This window comes from Ruditapes philippinarum, unplaced genomic scaffold, assembly GCF_026571515.1.
Source record: "Ruditapes philippinarum isolate M1 unplaced genomic scaffold, ASM2657151v2 ctg1335_1_1_1_1, whole genome shotgun sequence".
In the NCBI taxonomy this organism is placed as follows: Eukaryota; Metazoa; Mollusca; class Bivalvia; order Venerida; family Veneridae; genus Ruditapes; species Ruditapes philippinarum.
This window is the reverse complement of record NW_026867067.1, coordinates 159,634-185,842: the sequence shown is the minus strand read 5'-3', so window position 1 is coordinate 185,842 and position 26,209 is coordinate 159,634. Positions and strand designations below refer to the sequence as shown.

General features: G+C 34.3%; 1 protein-coding gene across 1 annotated transcript in view; it reads left to right on the top strand.

Moving 5' to 3' along the window:
• The window catches only part of LOC132734710 (uncharacterized), a 63,311-nt gene that overhangs the window by 13,205 nt on the left and 23,897 nt on the right, over nucleotides 1–26,209 (top strand). Inside the window, exons 10-18 of the mRNA XM_060721504.1 lie at nucleotides 5,616–5,622; nucleotides 6,425–6,581; nucleotides 10,190–10,313; nucleotides 12,893–12,944; nucleotides 14,435–14,473; nucleotides 19,699–19,764; nucleotides 22,544–22,747; nucleotides 23,677–23,757; nucleotides 25,600–25,718. Of these exons, the coding sequence (XP_060577487.1) occupies nucleotides 5,616–5,622; nucleotides 6,425–6,581; nucleotides 10,190–10,313; nucleotides 12,893–12,944; nucleotides 14,435–14,473; nucleotides 19,699–19,764; nucleotides 22,544–22,747; nucleotides 23,677–23,757; nucleotides 25,600–25,718 (849 nt within the window). The remainder of the gene's footprint in view (nucleotides 1–5,615; nucleotides 5,623–6,424; nucleotides 6,582–10,189; nucleotides 10,314–12,892; nucleotides 12,945–14,434; nucleotides 14,474–19,698; nucleotides 19,765–22,543; nucleotides 22,748–23,676; nucleotides 23,758–25,599; nucleotides 25,719–26,209) is intronic.

Genomic DNA, 26,209 nt, shown 5'->3' with positions numbered 1-26,209 from the left:
AAAAAATATTTTCAATCCCATCATGTTGAGTTCTGTAAACTGTATTGACACGGGCCAGACTGTCTGGATGAAACCAGTCTTACCTGCATTTAAAGACATGTTTCAACCAGTTTTTGCATTCAGTAAGTTAAATAATAAAATACTGTGTTTTTCAAGTTTCATCATTTACATTATTATTTTTGTATTGGAAAACTGGTGTTGATGTATATGTATTGCATTTTGTGGGGCACAGTATGTTTTTGTATATCAATGAAATATATTGATGTTGGGTAGTACTATAGATTAATCACATATATAGATATGTGTTACTTATTGTATTTATGTAATACAGAATCACACGTATATAATCAGTCTGTCAGTTAGATGAACTTCCATTTGAATGTGTGAAATGGTTCATTTTCTAGCTCAGTGTGTTGTCTCTTTTCTATGGTGTTGTAGTAAAATTATGTTCGGCAGTTATGACTCATTTTATTATAAAATGAATTGTGTAGTTCTAACTTTGTCTAATATTCTGTACGTGTTACTACTGATTTGAAGAAAGGCACTAAACAGTTAACTAAAGTGGCATCCATGGTCGAATGGTTAATGTTGTTGACTTCAAACCACTTTCTCCTCATTGCGGTGAGTTGGAATCCTGACAGGGACTTTGGATTCTTTCACATCAGTAAGCTATCTAGCTAGCTTACTGAATGTTGATGGTTCTATTCAGGTGCCGGTTCTTGCCTGAAATATTACATGGAAGGGCACCTGAGGTATTCCTCCACCAGTAAAGCTGAACAATTGCCCTATGACCTATACTGTGTTGCTGCAACATTCAACCCTATCAAAAAAATGGATAACTTAACTGTGGCTGATGAATGGTTAGGAGAATTAGTACTTTTCTTTAAAATAAATTGTCACATCAAATATGTATTAAAAGTTATAATGTCTGTATCCATGTAATTTACATAATTTTATATATGCAGGCAAATGAAATAAGTTTAAAAGCATGCATTCTGCTTCCATGATTAAACAGAACAATTTTTTTCTTATTTCACATAAAGACAACCTTATGAAAGAGAGAAAAATATTTGTTCTCGAAATGGCATATTTAGCCAGAAATAGCATATAATTGTATGGATATTTGATTTCAGTAAATTGCTCTTATTATCAGATTTATAAGGACACTAATTTGCAGGTATATGTACCAAAATACATCATAATTTGATGAAAATGAGTATGAAAACAGTAATTCATGGTAATTTCATAGTCCCCAATGGAAAATAGTTGCCAATGGAAAATAGTCGCCAATGGAAAATAATCGCCATTGGAAAATCAGATCTACATCTCAGTCCAGATGTGTTAGTAGGTTTAATATCTGGGAGATAGTACAATGCACTTACCCAGAAATTATCACATTATATTCCAGCACAAACAACTGGCTGTTTAAGCATACGATTTAAAGCATCAAAAACCAGATCCATCCCCAGTGTTTAAAAACTTATTCAAAACACTTGTGAGTAGTTTTAGTAAAATTTACAGAGGTCAAACTCTGGAGCCGTAAAAAATGTCAGTTATACCACTAAAGCTTTACCTGCCTCGTTTTTTTACAACACGCTATTTTTATGGCCCTAGATTGATGAATTGAGAGAACATTTTGTTTCTAGTATGTCTTATTTGTTTGTTGGTCTGTTTGTCAAAAAACTTTGACCATGACCATAACATGGAAGTCCTGCCACCAACACTGCACAGTTGCATGTGTTTTGTTGATCTCTACCCACTAGACCCACAAGAGCTCTCAATGTCAAAGGTCAAGGTCACCAGGGACAAGGGGCCTAGGTGCTTATCTGAAAGTACAACTTGTTCATTCAATGAATTGACAAAGAAAGAAAAAAGAAGAAGAAAATTAATTTTTGTATAAAAGCTGTGCATGCAGGGAAAAACACATACATCAGTGGGTAGATTCACGTGACCACACACACTTTGTTTCATCTTTTTTAATATGCGTAACTTAGGGCACCATGTAAAAACTTAAAGCAATGACATCACAGTTGTTTCATTATGGAAACTTAACTATCAAATGACAAGGAAAAAGCATGTGGAAAGCATGACAAAATGATTTCTCTATAATTATGAAAAACGAATGACTAAAAGCAGAATTCCAAAATTAGGTATATACTTTTATGCAAGAATAACACTTTTGGAATTTTTTTTGTGCATTAATACATGAAGAAGCTCTAGGATAAGTAAATCCCTTGCACTATGGGCTCAAGGCATTAAATGCATCCTTGTGCTTCTGAAGAATGTTTAACGCACGAAAAAGGTGTATTTAACCCTTTATTATGATTAGAACTTGTCCACATCTATAAAATGCGTACGATTATGCATTGCATGTGATATTTTTCAATACTCGTAATCACATATTTTTTTGTACATTTCTCGGATATTAATCATGTTTAACAAAGGGTAATTATCATAGAGAAGATAATGAGAATATAAATGTACAGGGATAATGAGCAAGTGTATAAGCAGCTTTAACAGTTCTGTGCAACGGTGACCAGTGTTGATTAAAAATTCACAGTTTTGTGATGAGATATTTTTGATATCTTCCAATATCGTTTCATTCAGTAACTGTTGGAGGATCAGGTATCAAGTTTTTGTCTTTTTGTGCTATATTTAAGTACTTTATATTTTTCTGGAAATAATTGGAAAGAAAATGGAAATCAGATGTGTAGTGTAAACAGATATACCTGTTTGGATTTGTCGTTTTTTTATTTGGTTAGTTCTTTTGATAATAAGGTATGGAAGAAAATAAATTTATATAGAAGGGGGATAATTGTAACTAGTGTTGTTTTTGTTCATGTTACGTTATTTATATTGATTTTGTTTTTCTTAAGTCATGTGGAGGATTTTTTGAAGTGATTTTTGTTTTGTGGGGGAGAAAAAAAATTTTTGCGTAAAAAAATTTAAGAAAGTTTATTTCAATGATTTTTACCCTAAAGGTGAAAAATTATCTGTAACTGTGCAAAGTTTAACTGTATTTTTTATTTATCAAAAAAAACTCACAAAAACTGCCCATTATATACAGTTACATTTTAGTATTCTGATGTTAATATTTAAGAAATGTCTGTTATTTTAGACACATGGATTACAAATGTCCCCCCTCATAGTGCAGCAATCAATTGCAGCCATGCAACCAGTGCTGACCAAGACCTATACTGTGTTGGTGAAACGTAAAACCCAACAATATAAAAAGAAATAAAAGTAATATTGGATACTTTTCGTATTACAAGTGAACATTTTTTCAAATTTTCTCTATAAAGCACTATGTTGTTTGAGTGAAATATCATAAATATTGTTCTATTGTAAGATATATTCCGACCATATGCACATAAGATGATTTTATTTTATATTTCATGCAGCTTTACTAAAAGTAATGTCAGATTTTTTTTTATTATGCGCCTAGATAACCACATAGAATTAATATTTGAATTTTGATTTTATACTTAAGGCAACATTATAGATTGTAAAATATATATATTCAGTAAAATTTTTCTATGATTGGTACAATCGCAGTAAGTGATATAGGTTATATTTCACTGACAAAGCCCAGCATTCTGTTGATAAGCATCATGTCTAATTGAACATAAGGCTAAGTAATGACTGTTCCGGAGTAAAGCAAAGCAGTAAAGCCTATATGACTGAAATACTTTTGGGAAAAGGCGTAAAATGAAACAAACAAAGCAGTATGAAGTCTAGCAGTAAAGCCTTGCAGTAAAACCTAGCAGTAAAATCTAGCAGTTAAGCCTAGCAGTTCAATTTATCTGCAGCAGTAAATTAAATCTAGCAGTAAAGCCTAGCTGCTAAGCTTAGCAGTTAAACCTATCTGTAGGAGTAAATTAAGTCTAGCAGTAAAGCCAAGAAATAAAGCTTAGCAGTAAAGCCTAGCAGTAAACAGCTTAACTTAGATATTCCAGATTTATACATGTCTGATAAATGTGGTTTTAATTATAAATAACAAGTTGCTAGCTGTAAGCTCATGGTCATTTTAATCATACTGTATTAAGGCCTACCCTAAAAAATTGTTTGTGTATAAGTCTTGCGACTCATTAACAACATATCTGGTACCGAAATATTTCTTTTTTGAAATTTAATCAAAAAATGGCAAAAAAGAACAAAATGCAAATGAAGAAAGACAAATAAAAACAACATTTTTTTTTCGTTTTATGAAATGAATACCTACCAACATTTATAAATACCTGGAATTGCATACCTGCAGACCTAGAGTTTTCATAGCCTTTGTATTTTTGATGCTTGCACATCAAATTAACAAGGGCAGCGTTAATGTGAAAATATATCATAATTATGATGTTTTGCTTCTTTTTAATGGAGAGAAAAAAGTCACAAATTTTGTTAGGACTAACACGTTTTGTTTGATGACACTAGATGGAAGAATTGATTTATATCAGCAAGATCTCTCACTAATTTCAGAAAGGTGATGAAACTGTGACTTATTGATTTATCTATTCCTGGTTTTCCTATTTCTGTTCCTTTTGTGGAATTAATCTAAAAATGGATGAACATTTTTGTTCTCACCTGTTGCCAATAATAAAGTAAATCAGTGATTTTGTGAAAAATTAAAATTTTCCTTTGACAAAATATCAGGCTTATTGTTTTTCTTCTCGCTGTTTTTTTGTCTCCCTTATTTCTGTTCCTTTTGTAGAATCAGATCTAAAAATTGGATGCACAGTGTTGTTTTCACCTGTTTTCAACTATAGATTAATGTACAATATTATTATTGTTGCCTGAAAAGGCTCATAATTGGAAATAGATTTATATTATTTCTATACTGTTCTATTCTATTCTCTTCCATTCTATTATATTCTATTCTATCCCTTGCATTACCATCTATGCAGAGGCCATTTCAGTCTTCTGTAGTTCGTCTGCTTCGCTCAATAGGAAGAGCATCGGCGATGTAATTTAGTGGTCACTGGTTAAATTCTCCATCGTGGCGAATTTTCTCCACAACAACTGATCATATACATGAAGTCTTAAGATCAACTTTTAATGCTACTGCTGATAAAGGAATCATGTGGCATAAGTAGTAGTATTGGCTACTTGCTGAGAAATTGGTATCCACTGATTAAGTTATCAATGAAAGCCATGGACCAACCGCAGATACATGAGCAAAAATATGTGTTGAAATTGGTGTAAAAACCAAACAAAATTCCAATATTCTTTTATTTACACAAAGGCATCCAAGTGATGAGTGCTGGTTGTTTCTGTATACAAAACTTTGATAATCTAACAAAGAACCAGCCGAAATGCAAAATAACTTTTTACCAGGGGTTACATTTTGGAATTAATCCCGGGGAAAGGGGCCACCGATCCCTTTTCCTCCCCCAGTCGCCATAAAACCCTATTACTGTGTGGGTTGCAAACGTAAAACCCCAAAAAAACCAAAAAAAAAAAGGGACAGGAAATTTTAGTTTTTTCCTTTTCTTTTATTTGCGGGGAAATGCTTTGGCTGAGGGTAAGGACCCTTTTTGGTTATAAAAAACCCAAGACTTTTCCAAATTTTGTATTGTTGATTAATTTTTACATAAATATAAAATTTATTTTTATCTAATTTTAAGGGGTTGGGTATCCCCAAAAATATTCCCCCTCTAAACCCTGTTTTTAATGAACTTCCCCCCTGTTTTCCCAATTTTGGGAAAAAGTTAAATTTAGTTGTTTAAAGGGATGTCAGTTTAAAAGAAAAAAACCAAAATGAGTATTGAAAAATGGGGGAATCTGGTCAGACTGCAAAAATGAAAACATGCTGCCCTTTGCCCCCTGTTATTTAGTGGTAAAAACTTTTACTTTAAAACACTATAAATTCTTTAAAAAAAAATTTGTATCATTGACCAAACAAAGGGGTTATTTTTTCCCCGTTATAAATGATTTGGGCCAAAAAAAATTTTTTTTTTAAAAAACTAAAAACATGGCTGCCAACAGAAAATAGAGTTTGGTCAGACTTCAAATTTCATAAAATGCGGGCCCTGCAGGGGTGAACCCCCCCCCCTTTACTTTGAGGGCCCCAAAGCCCTAAAAAACCCTTGGGGCAGGACAGTACTGGAGAGATAAAATTACATGTTTAAAGCAGTGGAAGATTTATTTAGCTGTTTTAATCATCCATTTTGAATCAAATTAATGACTAAGTGAACAAAAGTTAAGCATAATTATGATAGACTTGACTTCATTCATTAGGCTGTTTTAGATATGCTTAATTTGTTGACAGGGCCACTCTAGATACATGTACTATAAATTTTATATACAGGGCAATTTAAAACGTTTTTTAATTTGATTTGAAAGCCTATACTTTATGAATATGAATGTTTCTTACTCTTTTTGCTCATATGTTTGTTCTCACAACTTTTTAATATGTGTTTGATTTTGTTACCAGGGCCACTATAGATATGCATTAGCATTTAACGAACTTGGACAACTTGACGCTGCGATTAGAGTAAACAAGAGGGGCTTAGAGCTGTGTAGAAAATCCAGTAACCAGGACTATCAGAATGTGAAGGACCTTGAATCACAGGGGGAAAATTTTTGTCAAAGTTGGTTTGATTTTGAATTCATTTTATTTGAATGTATATAATTAGTCACCTTAGTGCAGTAACAAATGAGCCTTGTCATGACAAAACCAACATAATGGGTTTGCGACCAGCATGGATCCAGACCAGCCTGCGCATCTGCGCAGTCTGATCAGGATCCATGCTGTTAGCTTACCAACTCTATTACAAGTAGAGAAACTAACAGCGAACAGCATGGATCCTGATAAGACTGTGCGGATGCGCAGGCTGGTCTGGATCCATGCTGGGCGCAAACCCATTATGTTGGTTTTGTCATGACACGGCTCAAATTAACTTCTATTAAGTTATATAAGGAGTTGACCCATTACTGCTCTAAGGTGGCAACATAATTTAGAGCTGCATGCCTTCAGATAATATTATATAGTACTCATATAGTTTAGCACTGAGTAAGTCAATAATTTTGTTGTTTGTTGACATAAAATTGCACAGAATGATGAATATTTGGTGCAATTGAGTGATTTTTCCAAATGTTTAGTAGTTTGGTTAAATTAACTTAAACTTTTACTTTAAACGACATCTCCTCATAAACCGCTAAGCCAATTTCATTCAAACTTCACAGGAATGTTCCTTTGGTAGTCAACTTTAAAAATTGTTAGCAGAACACTGTTACAATGGCAACCGAAAGAAAAAAATTTAAATATCTTCTTTAAGAAAACCGAAAGAGCTAGAGCTAAAATATATGGCATGAAACATAATCTAGTCAGTGCCTACCAAGTTTGTTCAAATAAATGCCCTGGGGTCAAAATTGGCCCGCCCCGTGGGGTCATTGATTTTCCTTATTTGTGTATAGTAAAAACTTAAAAAATCTTCTTTTAAAAACCCCAAAGAGCTAGAGCTAAGATATTTGTTATGAAACATCTTCTAATGGGTGTCTACCAAGTTTGTTCAAATAAGGGCCCTTGGGTTAAAATTGGCCCCGTCCCAGGTGTCATTGATTTTCCTTGTATGTGTATAGTAAAAACTTAAAAAATCTTCTTATAAAAAACCCAAAGAGCTAGAGTTAAGATACTAAGCATGAAATATCTTATAATGAGTGTCTACCAAGTTTGTTCAAATAAAAGTCCTGGGTTCAAAATTTGGAAGGGAAGGGAGGTCATTGTTTTTCCCTATTTGTATCTAGTAAAAACTTTAAAATCTTATGAAAACCCCAAAGAGCTAGATCTTAGATATTTATCATGAATTATCTTCTAATGGGTGTCTACCAAGTTTGTTCAAATAAAAGCCCCTGGTTTAAAATTGGCCTTGCCCCAGGGGCCTTTATACAGGTGAGCGATTTCAGGGCCATCATGGCCCTCTTGTTGCATATTTTGACATGTTGTTAGTAATGTATGTGGATTGTAAGTGTCATTTGCAATGTGTTAATAGCTTTCTTTGCTCACTTTACAATATTTTAATTAAAAACATTTTCAAAATTTTCATGAAAATAAGCACGAATCTGGAGCCGTGCTACATTAAAATGTATGTCATGTAGATTTATGCATTAATAAGTCAATGTCTTCAAAGAATAATGTGGTAAAATGAAATATAGCTCTTGATTTTCTATGTACCAAAATTTAACGTTTTTAGTTCTCCGAACACCTTGTCATTGCCATCGATATATGGCTAAGGGACTTTGCACGTTTACAAAGCCTGACCAGATCCTTCTTTTGACAGGTGTTGACAGATATTTGCATTTTGGACTTTGAACCCATTGTAAATGGATAACTTTTTTCAGACATCTTTTTCATTATTTATTATATTTTCACCGTGCATATCCAGTAATGCAGGAATGTGCAAATAACGCTGCAATTGGCTAAAAACAAGCATTGCGATAAGTAAATGGACCAATATTTGTTATTGTACACCAAATTGGAAGAAATGACTAAGTGCATACAGTTGCTGATACATTATACTATTAACCTCATAAAAAATATTTCCATGAAAATGTTTCTTTTTCAAGATCATTAGTGAAAATGACGATCTGACTAGCGTATTAATGGCAATTTTTAGTTTCGTTGATATCTTCAAATACAATAACGTGCTTATTACTTTATGATTTTTTGTGTTGCCTCTACAGAGTAGTGGCGACATATAGGGATCACTTCTACGTCGTCTGTCTGTCCGTCTGTCTGTCCGTCCGTCTGTCACAAAACTTGTCCGTACTACTCCTCATAAACTACTGGTGCAATTTCATCAAAACTTTACAGGAATGATCAGTACCAAGTCTAGTTGTGCATATTGTCAGCATTTTCAGGTTCAATGATTTTTGTCAGAGTTATGGCCCTTTAATAATTTTTAATTTTAAAGTTTGTCCGGACTACTTCTCTTATACCACTAATGCAATTTCAATGAAACTTTACAGGATTGATCTGTAGCTCAAGTCCTTGCGCATATTGCACGGGTTTTCCGGTTGAATGATTTTTGGCCGAGTTATGGCCCTTTGATAAAAAGGTTTCTTTTTCTGTGTGTTGCCAGATACACAAAAGCTTGTCCGGACTACTCCTCATAAAACTACTGGTGCAATTTCATCCAAACTTTACAGGAATGATCAGTACCAAGTTTAGTTGTGCATATTGTCAGCATTTTCCGGTTCAATGATTTTTGTCAGAGTTATGGCCCTTTAATAATTTTTATTTTTAAAGTTTGTCCGGACTACTTCTCTTATACCACTCATGCAATTTCAATGAAACTTTACAGGATTGATCTGTAGCTCAAGTCCTTGCGCATATTGCACGGGTTTTCCGGTTGAATGATTTTTGGCCGAGTTATGGCCCTTTGATAAAAAGGTGTTTTTTTTCTGTGTGTTGCCAGATACGCAAAAGCTTGTCCGGACTACTCGTCATAAACTACTGGTGCAATTTTATCCAAACTTTTCAGGAATGATCAGTACCAAGTCTAGTTGTGCACTGTCCGTCTGTCTGTCCGTCTGTCACAAAATTTGTCCCAACATGAAATTGGCCATCATGAGGCAACACATGTGATTACTGATCGCTCTTGTTTTATTTAGTGTACATGAGATATTTTCCAATCTACTTGTGTCATATTACACTTAATTTAGCTGATAAAACATAATTGAGTCTATTTTTACGAGGTAACGCCAAATTCGTGAATGAAGCACATAAGCAATGGCAGTTATCTCATTAAAAGTAGCTAAATCTTATTTTACCAGCTTCCTTCTATTGTTATAATGACACTTGTTGTTTGACAAATGTCTTAGGTATACAAAACATGAAAAATTAAAGTTCTAGATGTGTTTAATGTACATAATGTATTTGATGAAACATAAAGGTCACATTCAAAACAATAATCAGGTTGTCTTTCTCACGAATGATCTAAAAAAGTAAACCTATTCCTGAAAAAAATTGTAATGCTAGTTAAAGTAGATCTATAATGTAGTAGCAGCCGTATGTACTAATTCATGTCATTAAATTTGATTAAGAATAAATATTTTGGTTCATTTACTTACTGTTTTATTCGTTTTGGCCATAGCGTTGCACAGATTTGGTGTTACTTTTACTTTAATTGCACATTCCTACGTAACTGGATATGCACGGTTAAGTTATTGAATGGATTTTAAATCTTTCCATTAACAGATAGAAAAAGTGGAAGTGTGTTGACCCCAATACCAAAAGACCTTGGTGATAAACTTAACTTGTATCCGAGTCCCCAAACTGATCTGGCAGAGAAACTTGGTTGCAATGTTCCGGGTAAAACAAGGTAGGTGCGCTCCGTCTGTGGTGTATTTGTATGCCCTCACAAAGTAGGGAGCATATAGCGTTGCACTTGTCCGTCCGTCCGTATGTTTGTCTGAGTTTAGGGGCTATATAACAGTAAAGAGAACAAAAGAGAACAATAGGTTCATTCTGTGATCAAAGGGTTAATGTGCTAGTAGCCCTTAAGAAAACAAAGAAAATAACTAAGAAAATAGCCCCTAAACCCAAAATGTTGGAACGTCTGTCCGTACATTCCGAAATCTTGTGAACACAACTCCTCTTAAACCGGATGGCAGATTTTGCTTAAACTTCCAGGGATGAACAACCTTAATGTGTAGATGGTAGTAAAGGAAGGAATTTTTGCTGCAACCAAATTTAACAGAATTATGGCCCTTTGTTGATTTTTTCACTATATACCATTTAGAAATTTTGTGAACGCAACTCCTCTTAAACCGGATTGCAGATTTTGCTTAAACCTCCAGGGATGAACAACCTTAATGTGTAGATGGTAGTAAAGGAAGGAATTTTTGCTGCGACCAAATAACAGAATTATGGCCCTTTGTTGATTTTTTCACTATATACCATATAAATGGTTGAACATATAAATTTTACATTTGTAATTTAATTTAACATGTACATTAGGTTACCTGTAGATCATTTTAGGTTTATGTACAGGAATGAAAAAGTGGAATGAAAAAGTTCCACATAAAAATCTTACATACTGATATGCATGCTCTTGTTTACGAGCACATCTGCACAGTGGGGGCATCCGTGTCCTTTGGACACAATTCTAGGGTAGTAGATATAGCTAGATCAAAATATTTCGTACAATATACATAACTAAAGTAAATACCCTTACCGGTTTACCCCTTCATACCTATTATCAGGTGAATTAAGGGGGTATCCAACAAGGGCCTCAAATGAATAAGTTTAGTTCAGTTATGGATATACTTTAGGTGTGTAGGGTGTATTGGGTTTAAAGTACCTGTACATAGGCTCTGTTGAAATATTTAGGTGAAATTTCAACTTTTATGGCTGAAGGAAGATTTCAAGGGCCTCTGATACAAAGGGGCACCTAAATAGAATCACCAACCATCTTAAATGTTTTCAAAAGCTTTTGTCCCTGGCAGGATTCAAACCCTCCATGGTTAGGGTCAAGAGTGATTCCATGTCTGTGAATTTTACCACTTTTCCAAGAAAGATAGTAAATGACATGTTTTCAACTTTTTTTCACAGAATCCTGATATATGTGCTTGATAGTTTAGTCTGACACTTTAGATCAATAGGTACTGTAAAATCATTATTATTCATGGAGCACGAATTTTCGTGGTTTTCGTGGATAGGTCAATCCACGAATTTAAGACCCGACGAAATTTTATCCCAACAATTACTTCTAACCATGTCTCTTTTCTATACATGCGTCGCCGCTTTTCCGGTCAATTAATGTGTTATGATGGTATACAGATAATCAGGTTAGTGACAGATTAAATCTGTAAATAGTTTAGGTTTGCAATATTTAAGAAACTTGAAAGCAAAGTCCATTATATGTCCTGAATTTCGGTCGTATATACACATCACTGAGACTGCTCTTTTGTTATAGGCTACTTAATTTTGTTATCCAGAATACTTGACATAATCGAGTAAAAATTGGAAACCAGTGCAATAATTAGCGCTAATATAAATTATAAATAATAAACAATTACTTAAAGTAAAAGGGATGAATTGTACATCCTTTTGTCGTCTTTTAATGAGCCAGTTTAAATGAATTTTAATCTGTATTTGTGCGACTGCTATTCTGTAAACATCAGAGATGCTGCCGACTTCTTAAGATATCCGCACAATCTCGTATTATTTACTCATATTAATTTATATGCATATAAATTTACACAGGCGATGTTATGTTGCGTGTAGTTACTGTCAAATATAGTAAGACCGATTCAGGGTGTAAACTTGTTAAACTTGCTGGTTAAAACGTGTCAGGGGTCGTATAAATTATGCAATGTTAACATCTGCGAATCACAGGGGCAGTGTGTACAATGGAGCTGCATATCATGTCATCTAAATGTGTTAATTGCAGTCAATTATCGGCAGTAACTGCTATCTTTATGTTATGCCTAGAGGCAAGGATTAGATTATTGACAAGCGCTGTGTGATGCGTAAAGATATGTTCATGCGGTAAGTAAAAATGCGCGGCAATTAATTGTTAGATGATTACTTTTCATTAGGTTATTTTTTTTTTTTACAAGAAAATGAAAATCCACGAAATTAAGAACCCACGAAAAGGCCTGTTTTAATAAAACCACGAAATTTCATGCCCATGAATGTAAGTGAATTCGCTGTATTTTAAAGCTGTATGTTCAAACTTCCAAGATTTTCAATACTTTGTTCCCTTTGACAGTAATTTGACACATTTGAGGTCATACCCTCAGGTGTCATCTTGTGATAATATGTATGGAGGACAGCCTCAAGTTTTCTATCCACCACTTGGTAATGCTTGCCCAGAATTATGTGAGTATGCTTAAAATTGCAGTGAATTGGTTGGATGTTTATATATTAATATATTTCTAATACTTATATTTGCAGGAAAATAATCGATGAGCGTAAAAGTAAAGGATCCAGCGACTCAGACTCTGATGTAAGTATTCACGTTTCATTTTTTTTGCAAAATGGATTTTATTCTCTCATGGATCAGGTAGATCCTATTTTGTCCATTCTTCAGTCCTTTACTCATAATGTCTTATGTAATGTTCATTTAATTCATGAAATAGTTAATATTTGTTGTTTTTGGACTTTGTATGGACGACCACCCTTGTTTTTGGGTTCAGTACATTCGGGTCATGGTCACTGTGGATAAAAGTATATTTTACCACCTTTCCGTAAAGCCATGATTTTAGCTGTGCCAAAGCCACATTGCAGTCCATCCATTGGTGATTGCTGATATTCTTGACTATCTCTAAAGATAATTAATTTAAAAAATGTTAATAACCATCCTCCCTTTCTTGTGAATCCTTACGCCTTTTCAAAGTTTTGCTTTTATAATATTAAATGCTTGCTTTGAAAATTAGATATTTCATGAATAAGAATTATTAACAGAGTGTGATTTTTAGCTCGACTTTTCTATGAAAAGGGGAGCTATCCTACTCGCCCCGGCGTCGGCGTCGGCGTTGGCGTCACACCTTGGTTAAGTTTTTCGTACCACCCCACTTTATTTCAGAAGTATTACAAGTATGGCTTTGAAACTTACCATACTTGTTCACCATCATAACCTCCATCTACAGACAAGAGTACATAACTCTGTCAAGGTTTTTGACAGAATTATGGCCCTTTTTTGACTTAGAAAGTGTATTGAGCTTGGTTAAGTTTTTTGTACCACCTCACTTTATTTCAAAACCATTGGAGGTATTGCTTTGAAACTGACCATACTTGTTTACCATCACGACCTTCATCAACAGACAAGAGGACATAACTCTGTCAAGGTTTTTGACAGAATTATGCCCCTTTTTGACTTAGAAAATACATTGAATATGGGTAAAATCCACTTATTGCCTTAACCCTTTGAGATATTGCTTTGAAACTTTTAATGCTATTTCACATCATTACCCCCATCTGTACGCAAGAGAAGGTAACTCTGTCAAGGATTTGTTTTAAAAATTAAGGCCTTTTATCGACTTAGAATCTTGGTTAAGTTTTTAGTACCAGTCCACTTTTTGACTGAACTGTTTGAGATATTAATTGAAAGTTGGAATACTTGTTTACAATCATGATTCCCAAACATGTCCAGGAGAAGGTAATTCTGTCAAAGATTTTATTTGAATTATGGCCCTTAACTGTCAATGTTTTGTATTATAGGCAAGCACTAAAAAACTTAAAAAATCTAAAAAAATTCATTCCTATCCACTTGTTCACTTTACCATAAATTATGTCATATAAACATTGCTGTAATATTCAAGGGTATCAAACAACTAGTTCACTTTAAAAATACAGAGATTCTTGTATTGCCTTTTACTGCAAAAACTTTTTTTATTGGCAAGCAATAAAAAAGTCGAGCGCGCTGTCTTACGGACAGCTCTTGTTTTTCATATTTTATAGATTTTGCATTCTTTTATTTGTATATTTTTATTACAGACATCTAGTTCACATGACCATAAGAAGGTAAAGCGAAAGGTAAGTCAAATTACTTATAGTATAAAATTTTATTTGTAAACATACGCTTTCAAAAATCAACATGAAGCAGATAAGAATGCAATTATTACTATATGTAGTCTATTATACAATATTAGGAAAACGTACCGCTGTGATAAAGTTTATTATTCTTGATGATAAAATCCACTAATGAGACCACTCTGCAATAAAGACCACTTTGGTTAAGACTTTGTTTTTTATTATATTATAAATACACTTAGCTAATTCATATTATTTGATTAATTATTCCTGGTTTTGCGGGAATTCAATACAAGATGCTGACCTTAAGAATTGACTGCATTTGGTCTATGTATTTGTTTAAAAAGTACACTACCCTCCATAATTAAGTATACACTTATGAATTATATGCTTTTTGTCAAATTTTGCGCTAATAGCTAACATTATTTCAATTGTTTTGTCTTCATTCTGTAATACAGGTAATCTTTATTAAAAGGGAGAGAATAAAAACGCACCGTTTCACCGTTTTCAGACAAATTATGCGTTGATTTAAATTTGAGGCAATTCTTTTCAATTCACTAAGTTTTTAGCTCGACTATTCGAAGAATATGAGAGCTATTGTAGTCGCCCCGGCGTCGGCGTCAGCTTCCGCGTCGGCGTCTGCGTTGGTTAAAGTTTTTTGTAAAGTCAAATATCTCAATTATTACTTGAGATATTCAATTGAAACTTACAATACTTATTTATAGTAACAAGGTACATCAGATTGACAAGTTGGATAACTCTGCCTACAATATTGACAGAATTATGCCCCTTTTTAACTTAGAAATTTTGGTTAAAGTTTTTTGTAAAGTCAAATATCTCAATTATTGCCTGAGATATTCAATTGAAACTTGAAATACTTATTTATAGTAACAAGATACATCAGATTGACAAGTTGGATAACTCTGCCTACAATATTGACAGAATTATGCCCCTTTTTAACTTAGAAATTTTGGTTAAAGTTTTTTGTAAAGTCAAATATCTCAATTATTGCTCGAGATATTCAATTGAAACTTGAAATACTTATTTATAGTAACAAGGTACATCAGATTGACAAGTTGGATAACTCTCCCTACAATATTGACAGAATTATGCCCCTTTTTAACTTAGAAATTTTGGTTAAAGTTTTTTGTAAAGTCAAATATCTCAATTATTGCTCGAGATATTCAATTGAAACTTGAAATACTTATTTATAGTAACAAGGTACATCAGATTGACAAGTTGGATAACTCTGCCTACAATATTGACAGAATTATGCCCCTTTTTAACTTAGAAATTTTGGTTAAAGTTTTTTGTAAAGTCAAATATCTCAATTATTGCTTGAGATATTCAATTGAAACTTGAAATACTTATTTATAGTAACAAGGTACATCAGATTGACAAGTTGGATAACTCTGCCTACAATATTGACAGAATTATGCCCCTTTTTAACTTAGAAATTTTGGTTAAAGTTTTTTGTAAAGTCAAATATCTCAATTATTGCTTGAGATATTCAATTGAAACTTATATTACTTATTTATAGTAACAAGGTACATCAGATTGACAAGTTGGATAACTCTGCCTACAATATTGACAGAATTATGCCCCTTTGGAACTTAGAAATTTTGGTTAAAGTTTTTTTGTTAAGTCAAATATCTCAATTATTATGTCTCCCCCACCTCGGGGGGAGACATATTGTTTTTGCCCTGTCCGTCAGTCCGTCCGTCCGTCCGTCCGTCCGTCAGTCCGTCAGTCCGTCCGTCCATTCTTCGTTTCCGGACGATAACTAGAGTTCCTTTAGACCTACAGCCCTCAAACTTCATAGGATGATTGGTCTTATAGAGCTGATGATCCCTATTGTTTTTGGGGTCAGTAGGTCAAAGGTCAAGGTCACAGTGACCGTTGGTCAATTTCTCGTTTCCGGATGATAACTAGAGTTCCTTTAGACCTACAGACCTCAAACTTCATAGGATGATTGGTCTTATTGAGCAGATGATCCCTATTGTTTTTGGGGTCAGTAGTTCAAAGGTCAAGGTCACAGTGACCGTTGGTCAATTTCTCGTTTCCGGATGATAACTAGAGTTCCTTTTGACCTACAGCCCTCAAACTTCATAGGATGATTGGTCTTATAGAGCAGATGATCCCTATTGTTTTTGGGTCAGTAGGTCAAAGGTCAAGGTCACAGTGACCGTTGGTCAATTTCTCGTTTCCGGATGATAACTAGAGTTCCTTTTGACCTACAGCCCTCAAACTTCATAGGATGATTGGTCTTATAGAGCTGATGATCCCTATTGTTTTTGGGGTCAGTAGGTCAAAGGTCAAGGTCACACTGACCGTTGGTCAATTTCTCGTTTCCGGATGATAACTAGAGTTCCTTTAGACCTACAGACCTCAAACTTCATAGGATGATTGGTCTTATTGAGCAGATGATCCCTATTGTTTTTGGGGTCAGTAGTTCAAAGGTCAAGGTCACAGTGACCGTTGGTCAATTTCTTGTTTCCGGATGATAACTAGAGTTCCTTTTGACCTACAGCCCTCAAACTTCATAGGATGATTGGTCTTATAGAGAAGATGATCCCTATTGTTTTTGGGGTCAGTAGGTCAAAGGTCAAGGTCACAGTGACCGTTGGTCAATTTCTTGTTTCCGGATGATAACTAGAGTTCCTTTTGACCTACAGCCCTCAAACTTCATAGGATGATTGGTCTTATAGAGCAGATGATCCCTATTGTTTTTGGGGTCAGTAGGTCAAAGGTCAAGGTCACAGTGCAGTGGGGGAGACATGCGCTTTTTTACAAAAGCATCCTCTAGTTGCTTGAGATATTCAATTGAAATTTAAAATACTTTTTTTATAGTAACAATGTACATTAGTTTGCAAAATTGCATAACTCTGCCTGCAATATTTGCAGAATTATTTGCCCCTTTGAAACTTAGAAATTTTGGTTAAAGGTGAAAGGTCTTTAAAGATATTTACTTGAAACTTTACACATGCACTTAGGGTCATAATTGGAGGGTCATAATTGTATGTCACTGACCAAGTTCCATAACTCTATCTTGCATTAAGGCTGATTCATATCCCCTTAGTCTCTTGGTTAATTTTTACATGCAAGTTTTACATATCTCAATAACTATTAAAGATATTTATTTAAAACTTCACATATGCATTTAGGGTCATAATTGTAGGTCACTGACAAAGATCCTTAATTTTATCTTGCATTTAGGCTGATTTTTCTCCCCTTTTTCAACTTAGAAATTCATGGTAAAGTTTTGCTTGTAAGCTGTTATCTCAATAACTACGGAAGGGTTTGTGCCTTTTTTGGGACAATTTTATGCATTCATAATAATAAAGCAGTGATTTACTTGATAAAACATCTTAATAACAAGCCTTTGTACCTTTTCTGTCAAATTTATGTATTCATAGGTAATTAGTACATGTATTATTATACTCAATTAAACACCCTTGTGACATTTCCTTCCGAATAGTCAAGCCAATACTGTATAATTAGACTCTCTCTAAGGCCTATAACATGAATTTATAAAAAAAATTAGCCCTTTTGTGAACTTAAAAAATTTAACATTATCAAGGCTCTTTTACTATCAAGCACTTAGAATAGTCGAGCGTGCTGTCCTACCGACAGCTCTTGTTTTAAAGTGAGATTTGTCAAAAACAAATTCAATCCAAATCATACAATCAACATGATCAATGTGTGAAATGACAATAGTATAACATTTTTGGACAAAAATCATCAATAAAACACAACAACAAAATGGTTCGTTTAACAGAAGGACAGCGGGTAGAATGTCTGGTCCGTCACCAACATGGAGAGAGCGTCACTGCCATTGCAAGAGTCCTTGGAGTCACCAGGTAAGAGTCTTTTCTTAAGTTTTAACTCTTTTTATGTCTTTACCGATTAAAATGTATGTCTTGACCAAGTTTTATAGAAATGGACCTGATATTTGTCTTAATATTTCTTGCAGGAAAACAGTTTACAAGACATTGGAGTGCAAGGAAGAGACAGGAGGACTGGCCGAAAGACCTCGTTCAGGGCACCCTAGACTTTCAAATGTTAGAGATGATAGAGCCATCATAAGACTCAGTCTAAGAGATCGTCGGGAGACTGTGCCTTTCCTCAGAGCTTTATGGGAGAGCTACGGAGTCTCAGCCAGCCTCACCACAGAAAGGCGTTACAGGATGCTGGTTTACATGGACGGAAGGCAGTCAGGAAGCCTCTGTTGACCCGGTTCACCGCCAGAAACGCATTGCCATTGCTCAGGAGCATGTTGATTGGACTTGGGTGGACTGGAGTGCTGTTCTTTGGACAGATGAGTCCAGATTCACTCTGTTCCAAAATGATGGAAATGTGTTTGTCCGGGGCGTCGTTTTGAAAGGCTTCACAATGACTGTGTTGTGCCACCAGTGAAGTTTGGTGGTGGTGGAGTGACTGTGTGGGGTGCAATGTCATACAGAGGTCCAGGTTTTCTCCATACTATTCACGGTAACTTGAATGCACATTGATACATTGACATTTTGAGCAATGTTGCACTCCCCTCTGCCCACTACCTTGGATATGGCGACTCCTACTTCTTCCAAGATGATGTGGCTCCATGTCACAGGGTCAGAATAGTTAATGTCTGGAAGCAGGAGCATGGCATTACTGACATTGGACAGTGGCCACCACAAAGCCCTGACTTTAATCCAATTGAAAATCTGTGGTATGATTTAAAATGCAGTGTTCGCGACTACAGGTCAAGAAATCTAACCGAGTTGGAAGCCAATTTAGGGATGCTTGGGACAGAATACATGTAGAGAGGTGTCAAAGACTTATAAGAAGCATGCGAGAGAGAATGGTAGCTGTTATTGCTCCCAAAGGAGGCTATACACGTTATTGAAAATGAATTATTGGTAATGCTGATTCATGTCGTGAATTGGTATTTTGTATACAGACTTTTAAAAAAGTTCTTAATGTTGTTTAATGACCAAGTTCTTGTTATGCAGACTTTTATTTGTCAATGAATAACAAACAAATTTGATATAAAATGAATTAAATGCCAAATAAAGTATTTGTTTAAGTTTAAGAGCTGTTTGTTTTTGCCTTTTTATGAAATATCACACTGTATACTTACTTATGGAGGGTAGTGTATTTCAAAACATCAAGGCTTGACGATATTTCTGTGTCATTGTTTGTCTCATAGCAAAGTTAAATTGATAAATAAAACTGCTGTTTATTTCCAGAAAAAAACAAAAGGGAAGTCAATTCCAAAAGATATATCATCCAACTCAGACAAAGGCAAAGAAAAGGTAAAATATATTTTTTGTTCCTTGAAGCATGTAATTAAAGGGACTGCTGAGGATTGGCAGGACTGGGAATAAGTTTACAAGATTTACATTTTATTTGATGTACATGTAGGTTAAGATCAATAACGTGTGCAAAATATCAGATTATTCGCTCACTCTGTTTTTTTCCATGATAATTACTCTAAATATGAAAAAAGTTGCAATGCTTTTCATTCAAATCGGGCCATGAATGGCATAAAAAATAGTATATTTTTAGCTCACCTGTCACAAAGTGACAGGGTGAGCTTTTGTGATCGCTTTTCGTCCGGCGTCCGTCCGGCGTCCGTCCGTCCGTAAACTTTTGCTTTAAATGACATCTCCTCATAAACCACTGAGCCAATTTCATCCAAACTTCACAGGAATATTCCTTTGGTGGTCACCTTTAAAAATTGTTCAAAGAATTTAATTCCATGCAGAACTCTGGTTGCCATGGCAACCAAAAGAAAAAACTTTAAATATCTTCTTTTAAAAAACCATAAGAGCTAGAGCTTAGATATTTGGCATGAAACATCTTCTAGTGAGTGTCTACCAAGTTTGTTCAAATAAAAGCCCTTGGGTCAAAATTGGCCCCGCCCCAGGGGGGCATTGATTTTCCCTATATGCATATAGTAAAAACTTAAAAAATCTTCTTTTGAAGAACCCAAAGAGCTAGAGCTTAGATATTGGGCATGAAACATCTTCTAGTGAGTGTTTACCAAGTTTGTTCAAATAAAAGCCCTGGGGTCAAAATTGGCCCCGCCCCAGGGGGTCATTGATTTTCCCATTATGCATATAGTAAAAACTTAAAAATCTTCTTTTAAAGAACCCAAAGAGCTAGAGCTAAGATATTTAGCATGAAACATCTTCTAATGAGTGTCTACCAAGTTTGTTCAAATAAAAGCCCCGGGGTCAAAATTGGCCCCGCCCCAGGGGGTCATTGATTTCCCTATATGCATATAGTAAAAACTTAAAAAATCTTGTTTAAAGAGCTAGAGCTAAGATATTTAGCATGAAACATGTTCTTATGGGTGCCTACCAAGTTTGTTCAAATAATAGCCCTGGGGTCAAAATTGGCCCCGCCCCGGGGGTCATTGATTTTCCTTATATGTCGTATAGCAAAAACTTAAAAAATCTTCTTTGGAAAAACCCAAATATCTAGAGTTTAGATATTAAGCATGAAACATCTTCTAGTGAGTGTCTACAAAGTTTGTTCAAATAAAAGCCCTGGGGTCAAAATTGGCCCTGCCCCGGGGGTCATTGATTTTCCTTATATGTGTATAGCAAAAACTTAAAACTCTTCTGTGAAAAAACACAAATAGCTAGAATTTGGATATTAAGCATGAAACATCTTCTAGAAAGTGTCTACAAAGTTTGTTCAAATAAAAGCCCTGGGGTCAAAACTGGCCCCGCCCCAGGGGTGTCATTGTTTTTAACTATATGTGTATAGTAAAAACTTAAAATAACTTCTTTGAAAAAACCCAATGAGCTAGAGCTTAGATGTTTAGCATGAAATATCTTCTTATGGGTGTCTACCAAGTTTGTTCAAATAAAAGCCCTTGGGTTAAAATTGGCCCTGCCAGGGGGTGGGGGGGAGGCCTATATACAGGTGAGCGACTTCAGGGCCATCATGGCCCTCTTGTTCAATTATCTTTCCAAATCTTTCTGTTTTAAATGCCCCAGCTGACCAATATGTATGTAAGTAATTAAAATTTTATGTTTTTATATCTCAGTGGAGTTTTTTTAAAGCTAAATTATGTTACAATTGTACCAAAATATATGTATTAAGTACCGAGGAAAAATTGGGAAAAGTGTTACAAATTGAAAGTGAATTGTGATTGAAAGGACCATATGTAAAGCAATATTAGTATGTTTTTAGACTATTAGACCTCCACAAGTTCCTTTATAGCTTAATTAGGCATTTATGTATGTGACAATAAGAGTTGTACCGAAATATATGTATTATGTACCAAGAATACATAAGGGGAAAAAAATGTTGCAACTGAAAAGTGATTTGTGAAAGAAAGCAACATAAGTAATATAGTCCACAAATCAGTCTCAAAATAGAAGTGGAATGTTATGTAAGGGAACAATTTATTCTGTTAAAATTACATTTGTAAAAATATGCATAAATGAACAGAGATGCTTGCTGTTAAATTTTTCTGAAGAGAGGACAATAAGGTTATGTAAAACAAGTTCATTTTACTCCTTGTTTAAAGTTGATACAATAATATATTTTGTCAGTTATAGCTGAAGACCATTTAACATGTTATTGCCAAACATTCCCCTAATACTTTATATGGAAAGTTAGTCATTTATGTGTGCAGAAACAATGGAGTACTTGAGTGGAATACAGAAACATGTATTTATTTTACCTTATGATACTGCCAAGGATTGAAAAGTTCTACTTGTCTGTTTGTATTTATAAGCAGAATGGAGGGCAAGTAAAAAATGTAGCCTGCTTAAACATGTAGTATTTGTGTCTGAAAATATTTTTTTTATTTCCTGAATGGCTCTCCTCAAAGTAGAGGGCTCTTCTCAAAGTAGATAGAACAGCTACATATATTTTAATATTTCCATTGAGTAATTTAAAACATCTTGAAATTACCATGGCTTTGTAGTCAACAAGTTACATCATAAATCAGGGCAACACCATAGAACATTAATCTACAGATTCCATTAAATTGTGCACTTCACTCTTCAACATTATATCAGATTTGTACAGAAATTGAACATGAGCAAAACTGTTTCATTCTTTATTATACAGACAGAAGAGATGGTAATCCCCCAGGAGAAACGTAATGGAAATGATTCACTAAAGAACGCCAAATTAGAACTACAACAACAAAAAGAGGAATTTAAGACGTACCTTAGTGACGCCTTGGACTCGTTAATGAAACAGGCATACAAGAAAGCTATGTCAAGCTATCAGAAGGCCTTAGATCTTGTTGTTTTAAATGGCAATCAGAAGGTAAGGGGAATTATAACAATTAAATGATAGATATATGCGTTTATTTTGATTTTAGATAGTAAGTTTTTAATGTTATAGGCACTAAATTTATTATGGATTGTTTCAAATTTTAAGTAGGGCAAATATTCCAATACTTTCAACCTATAAATGGACTCGTCCTGCTGCTTTGACAGTGGAACAGTCAATTAGCAGGTAAAAGATATCAGTACCTATCACAATAAAATCCAGTAGATCCTTGAATAAACCAGTTTACAAACCATCCTGATGTTTGACGTGTGTTCTCTACTTCTTTTGATTTACATGTACTTGTTTATACAATAAAATCTTGTCAGGCTGTACCAAAGTTAAGTATGGACCGGCTTCATATTTTCAAAAGAGGCAAGACATTAATCTCATTATCACCTTTAGTTTGAAGGAACTGTGAATTAAATTGTATAGATTATATCAATTTAGACATAAAAAAGAGTATCAGTCAGGTCAGGTTTATATCAACAATTATAATATTCGTCGTTTGTAACATTGATTCTCATTGGACAGCCATGATATTTATATTTCAAATATTCTTGACTACTGCAATTTCATAATTTGATTTTTATTGTTTTCAAAGAAAATGATTATGCAGTATTATAAATTCATAATAAACATTTCTGACATTGCCAAAGTAAAAACTGTTGTAAGCGTATGACCCTAGTTGATAATGCCAAAGTTTGAATTAAAGTGAAAACTACTGGTTTAAATAATTCCAATTGACTTATTAGGATATTGTAAATATATTATGATATGAGGTTTAGTGGGATAGGTTGAGCTTTAAAAGTTATCCACTTTAGTGGGTATACAGTGTAACAGCTTATGTCAAATTTAGAACTTTGACAGGTGAGTTGTGGCAGAATATTTAATAAAATTGCATATATTTGATGTTTCAATTACAGGAATTTAGTATGGATGATTCGGACATGCTGACATTGAAATATGCCTTCAGTATATCAGCTATTGGTACCTGCAACTACAAGGTATTCTAATTATATTTGCATTGTTAGTCCTTGAACCTTCACTTTTTGTGCCCCCATGTTAGTAGCGTGCATTTAGATTTACCCTTATCCGTCCGTCCGTCTGTCCGTCCGTCCGTTCACTTTTGTGTCGCACGTAACTTAAAAAGTATTTGACCTAGAGTCATGAAACTTTACAGGAATGTTGATCAGCATGTGTAGTTGTGCACCTGGGTATTTTCGTCTGGATATTTTTAGTATTTTCAGAAGTATTGCCCTTGACTTAGTAAAATTTTGCAATTTTCAACTTGTGTCGCATGTAACTCAAAAAGTATTTGACCTAGAGTCATGAAACTTTACAGGAATGTTGATCAGCATGTGTAGTTGTGCACCTGGGTATTTTTGTGTGGATATTTTTAGTATTTTCAGAGTTTTTGCCCTTCACTTAGTAAAAAATTGCAATTTTCAACTTGTGTCGCACAAAGCTCAAAAATTATTTGACCTAGGGTCATGAAAATTTATATGAATGTTGGTCAGCATGTGTAGTTGTGCACCTGGGTATTTTTGTGTGGATATTTTTAGTATTTTCAGAGTTATTGCCCTTGACTTAGTAAAATTTTGCAATTTTCAACTTGTGTCGCAGGTAACTCAAAAAGTATTTGACCTAGAGTCTTGAAACTTTACAGGAATGTTGATCAGCATGTGTAGTTGTGCACCTGGGTATTTTCGTCTGGATATTTTTAGTATTTTCAGAGTTATTGCCCTTGACTTAGTAAAATTTTGCAATTTTCAACTTGTGTCGCAGGTAACTCAAAAAGTATTTGACCTAGGGTCATGAAACTTTACAGGAATATTGATCAGCATGTGCAGTTGTGCACCAGGTATTTTTGTCTGGATTTATTTAGTATTTTTAGAGCTATTGCCCTTCACTTAGAAAATTTTTGCAATTTTCAACTTGTGTCGCCAGTTACTCAAAAAGGATTTGACATATTCATTAAACCTTACGGGCAGGTTGCACAGCATATTTAGATTTGCACCTGGGGTTTCGCTTGTGGATTTATCCAGTATTTGTAGAGTTATTTCCCTTGACTTAGTAAAAAGATTGACAGAACAGTGGCGCGGTGGGGGCACCCGTGTCTTATGGACACATTTCTAGTTTGGCTTTGTAGCTGCAAGGATTTCAATATCAAAATACATGTATTTCAATTGAGCTTTCTGGGTCTGGTCTCAGACAGATTCGCTGGCTGTTTTGGCCCTTACCTGTTGGTAAAGAAATGTTTGTATCACTTTTATCACTAAATAAGTTAAAGTTCCATAGAAAAGTTAAGCTTATTATAATCTTGTCATATTCTTATACAAATATATAGCCCTTGATGTACAAATGAAACAAGTATATATATAATCATTTTTGTGATAAAGAGTAAGAAACTTTAAGTTACCAGTTCAAAAGATTTCAACATCAACTGACTATAATTAATCAGCCAACATTTTACATTAAACAGACTCTACAGAGGTTTTTTGACATGATAGGACTGGAAATAATTTTTTAGAGATTTTCATACAATTAAATATAGGTCTGGATCAGTAACTTCCATTTTTCCTGAATAATTTTTGCAAAATGACCGAAAAATGAATAGCATAGTTTTCCATTTTAATTGCTCCACTTGATCTATGTAAGAATTTCAAATTTTATGTTTTAGGCTATTTGACCTGAGTGGATCCCCTTTAAGATTGTACAAATGTTTAGACTTGTTCTTTATAAGTAATAATCACCATTGGTGACCAGATAGTGAAGAAATATCTTTCGCAAGTTTGATTCGGGATGCTATGTTTAGTGGTTACAATATTTGGTTTTATATTTGACAGAATATACTAGATGGTATAGAAAAACTGGAGGAGATCAAGGATTATTGTGAGACACATGATGATGTGAAGTTTCCCGTGCTTTACTATGGTCTCGGCAAGGCTTATGTTAGCCTAAACAGGTATATCTAATATCTAACTTATCACGGTGGTTTAAAGTATTGTTGAATCGATTGACTCAGTTACGTACTGTTATGAAAGTTAGTTTAGTTTAAACATTAATATTTTAATTTGATTGCGAAACAAGTTTTTGCAACTTATTTAAATCACTATCGAGTCCGCTTCCTGGAGCTAATCAGAACTGGTATCAAATGAAGAAACATGATTATGACCCGAGTAGGGCTTGAAACCCATGATCTCTGGGTTGATAGGCAGACACCATAACCACTAGGCCACACTCCCCTCTCTGTAAAAGTTCTGCTATGACAAGAAAAAAAAATGTCAATATCTGGGAAAAAGAGAAAAGTTAAAGAAGTTTACAAGACGGCTGTAACTATGAATTAATTTTTGTCCCATTCCTGTAAAATCTAAATTTTAGCATAACTTAAATATCTAATTTTACAGTAATCACTTTCATAGTAGGAAATATACTTAGTTATATTTAAAAAAGGAA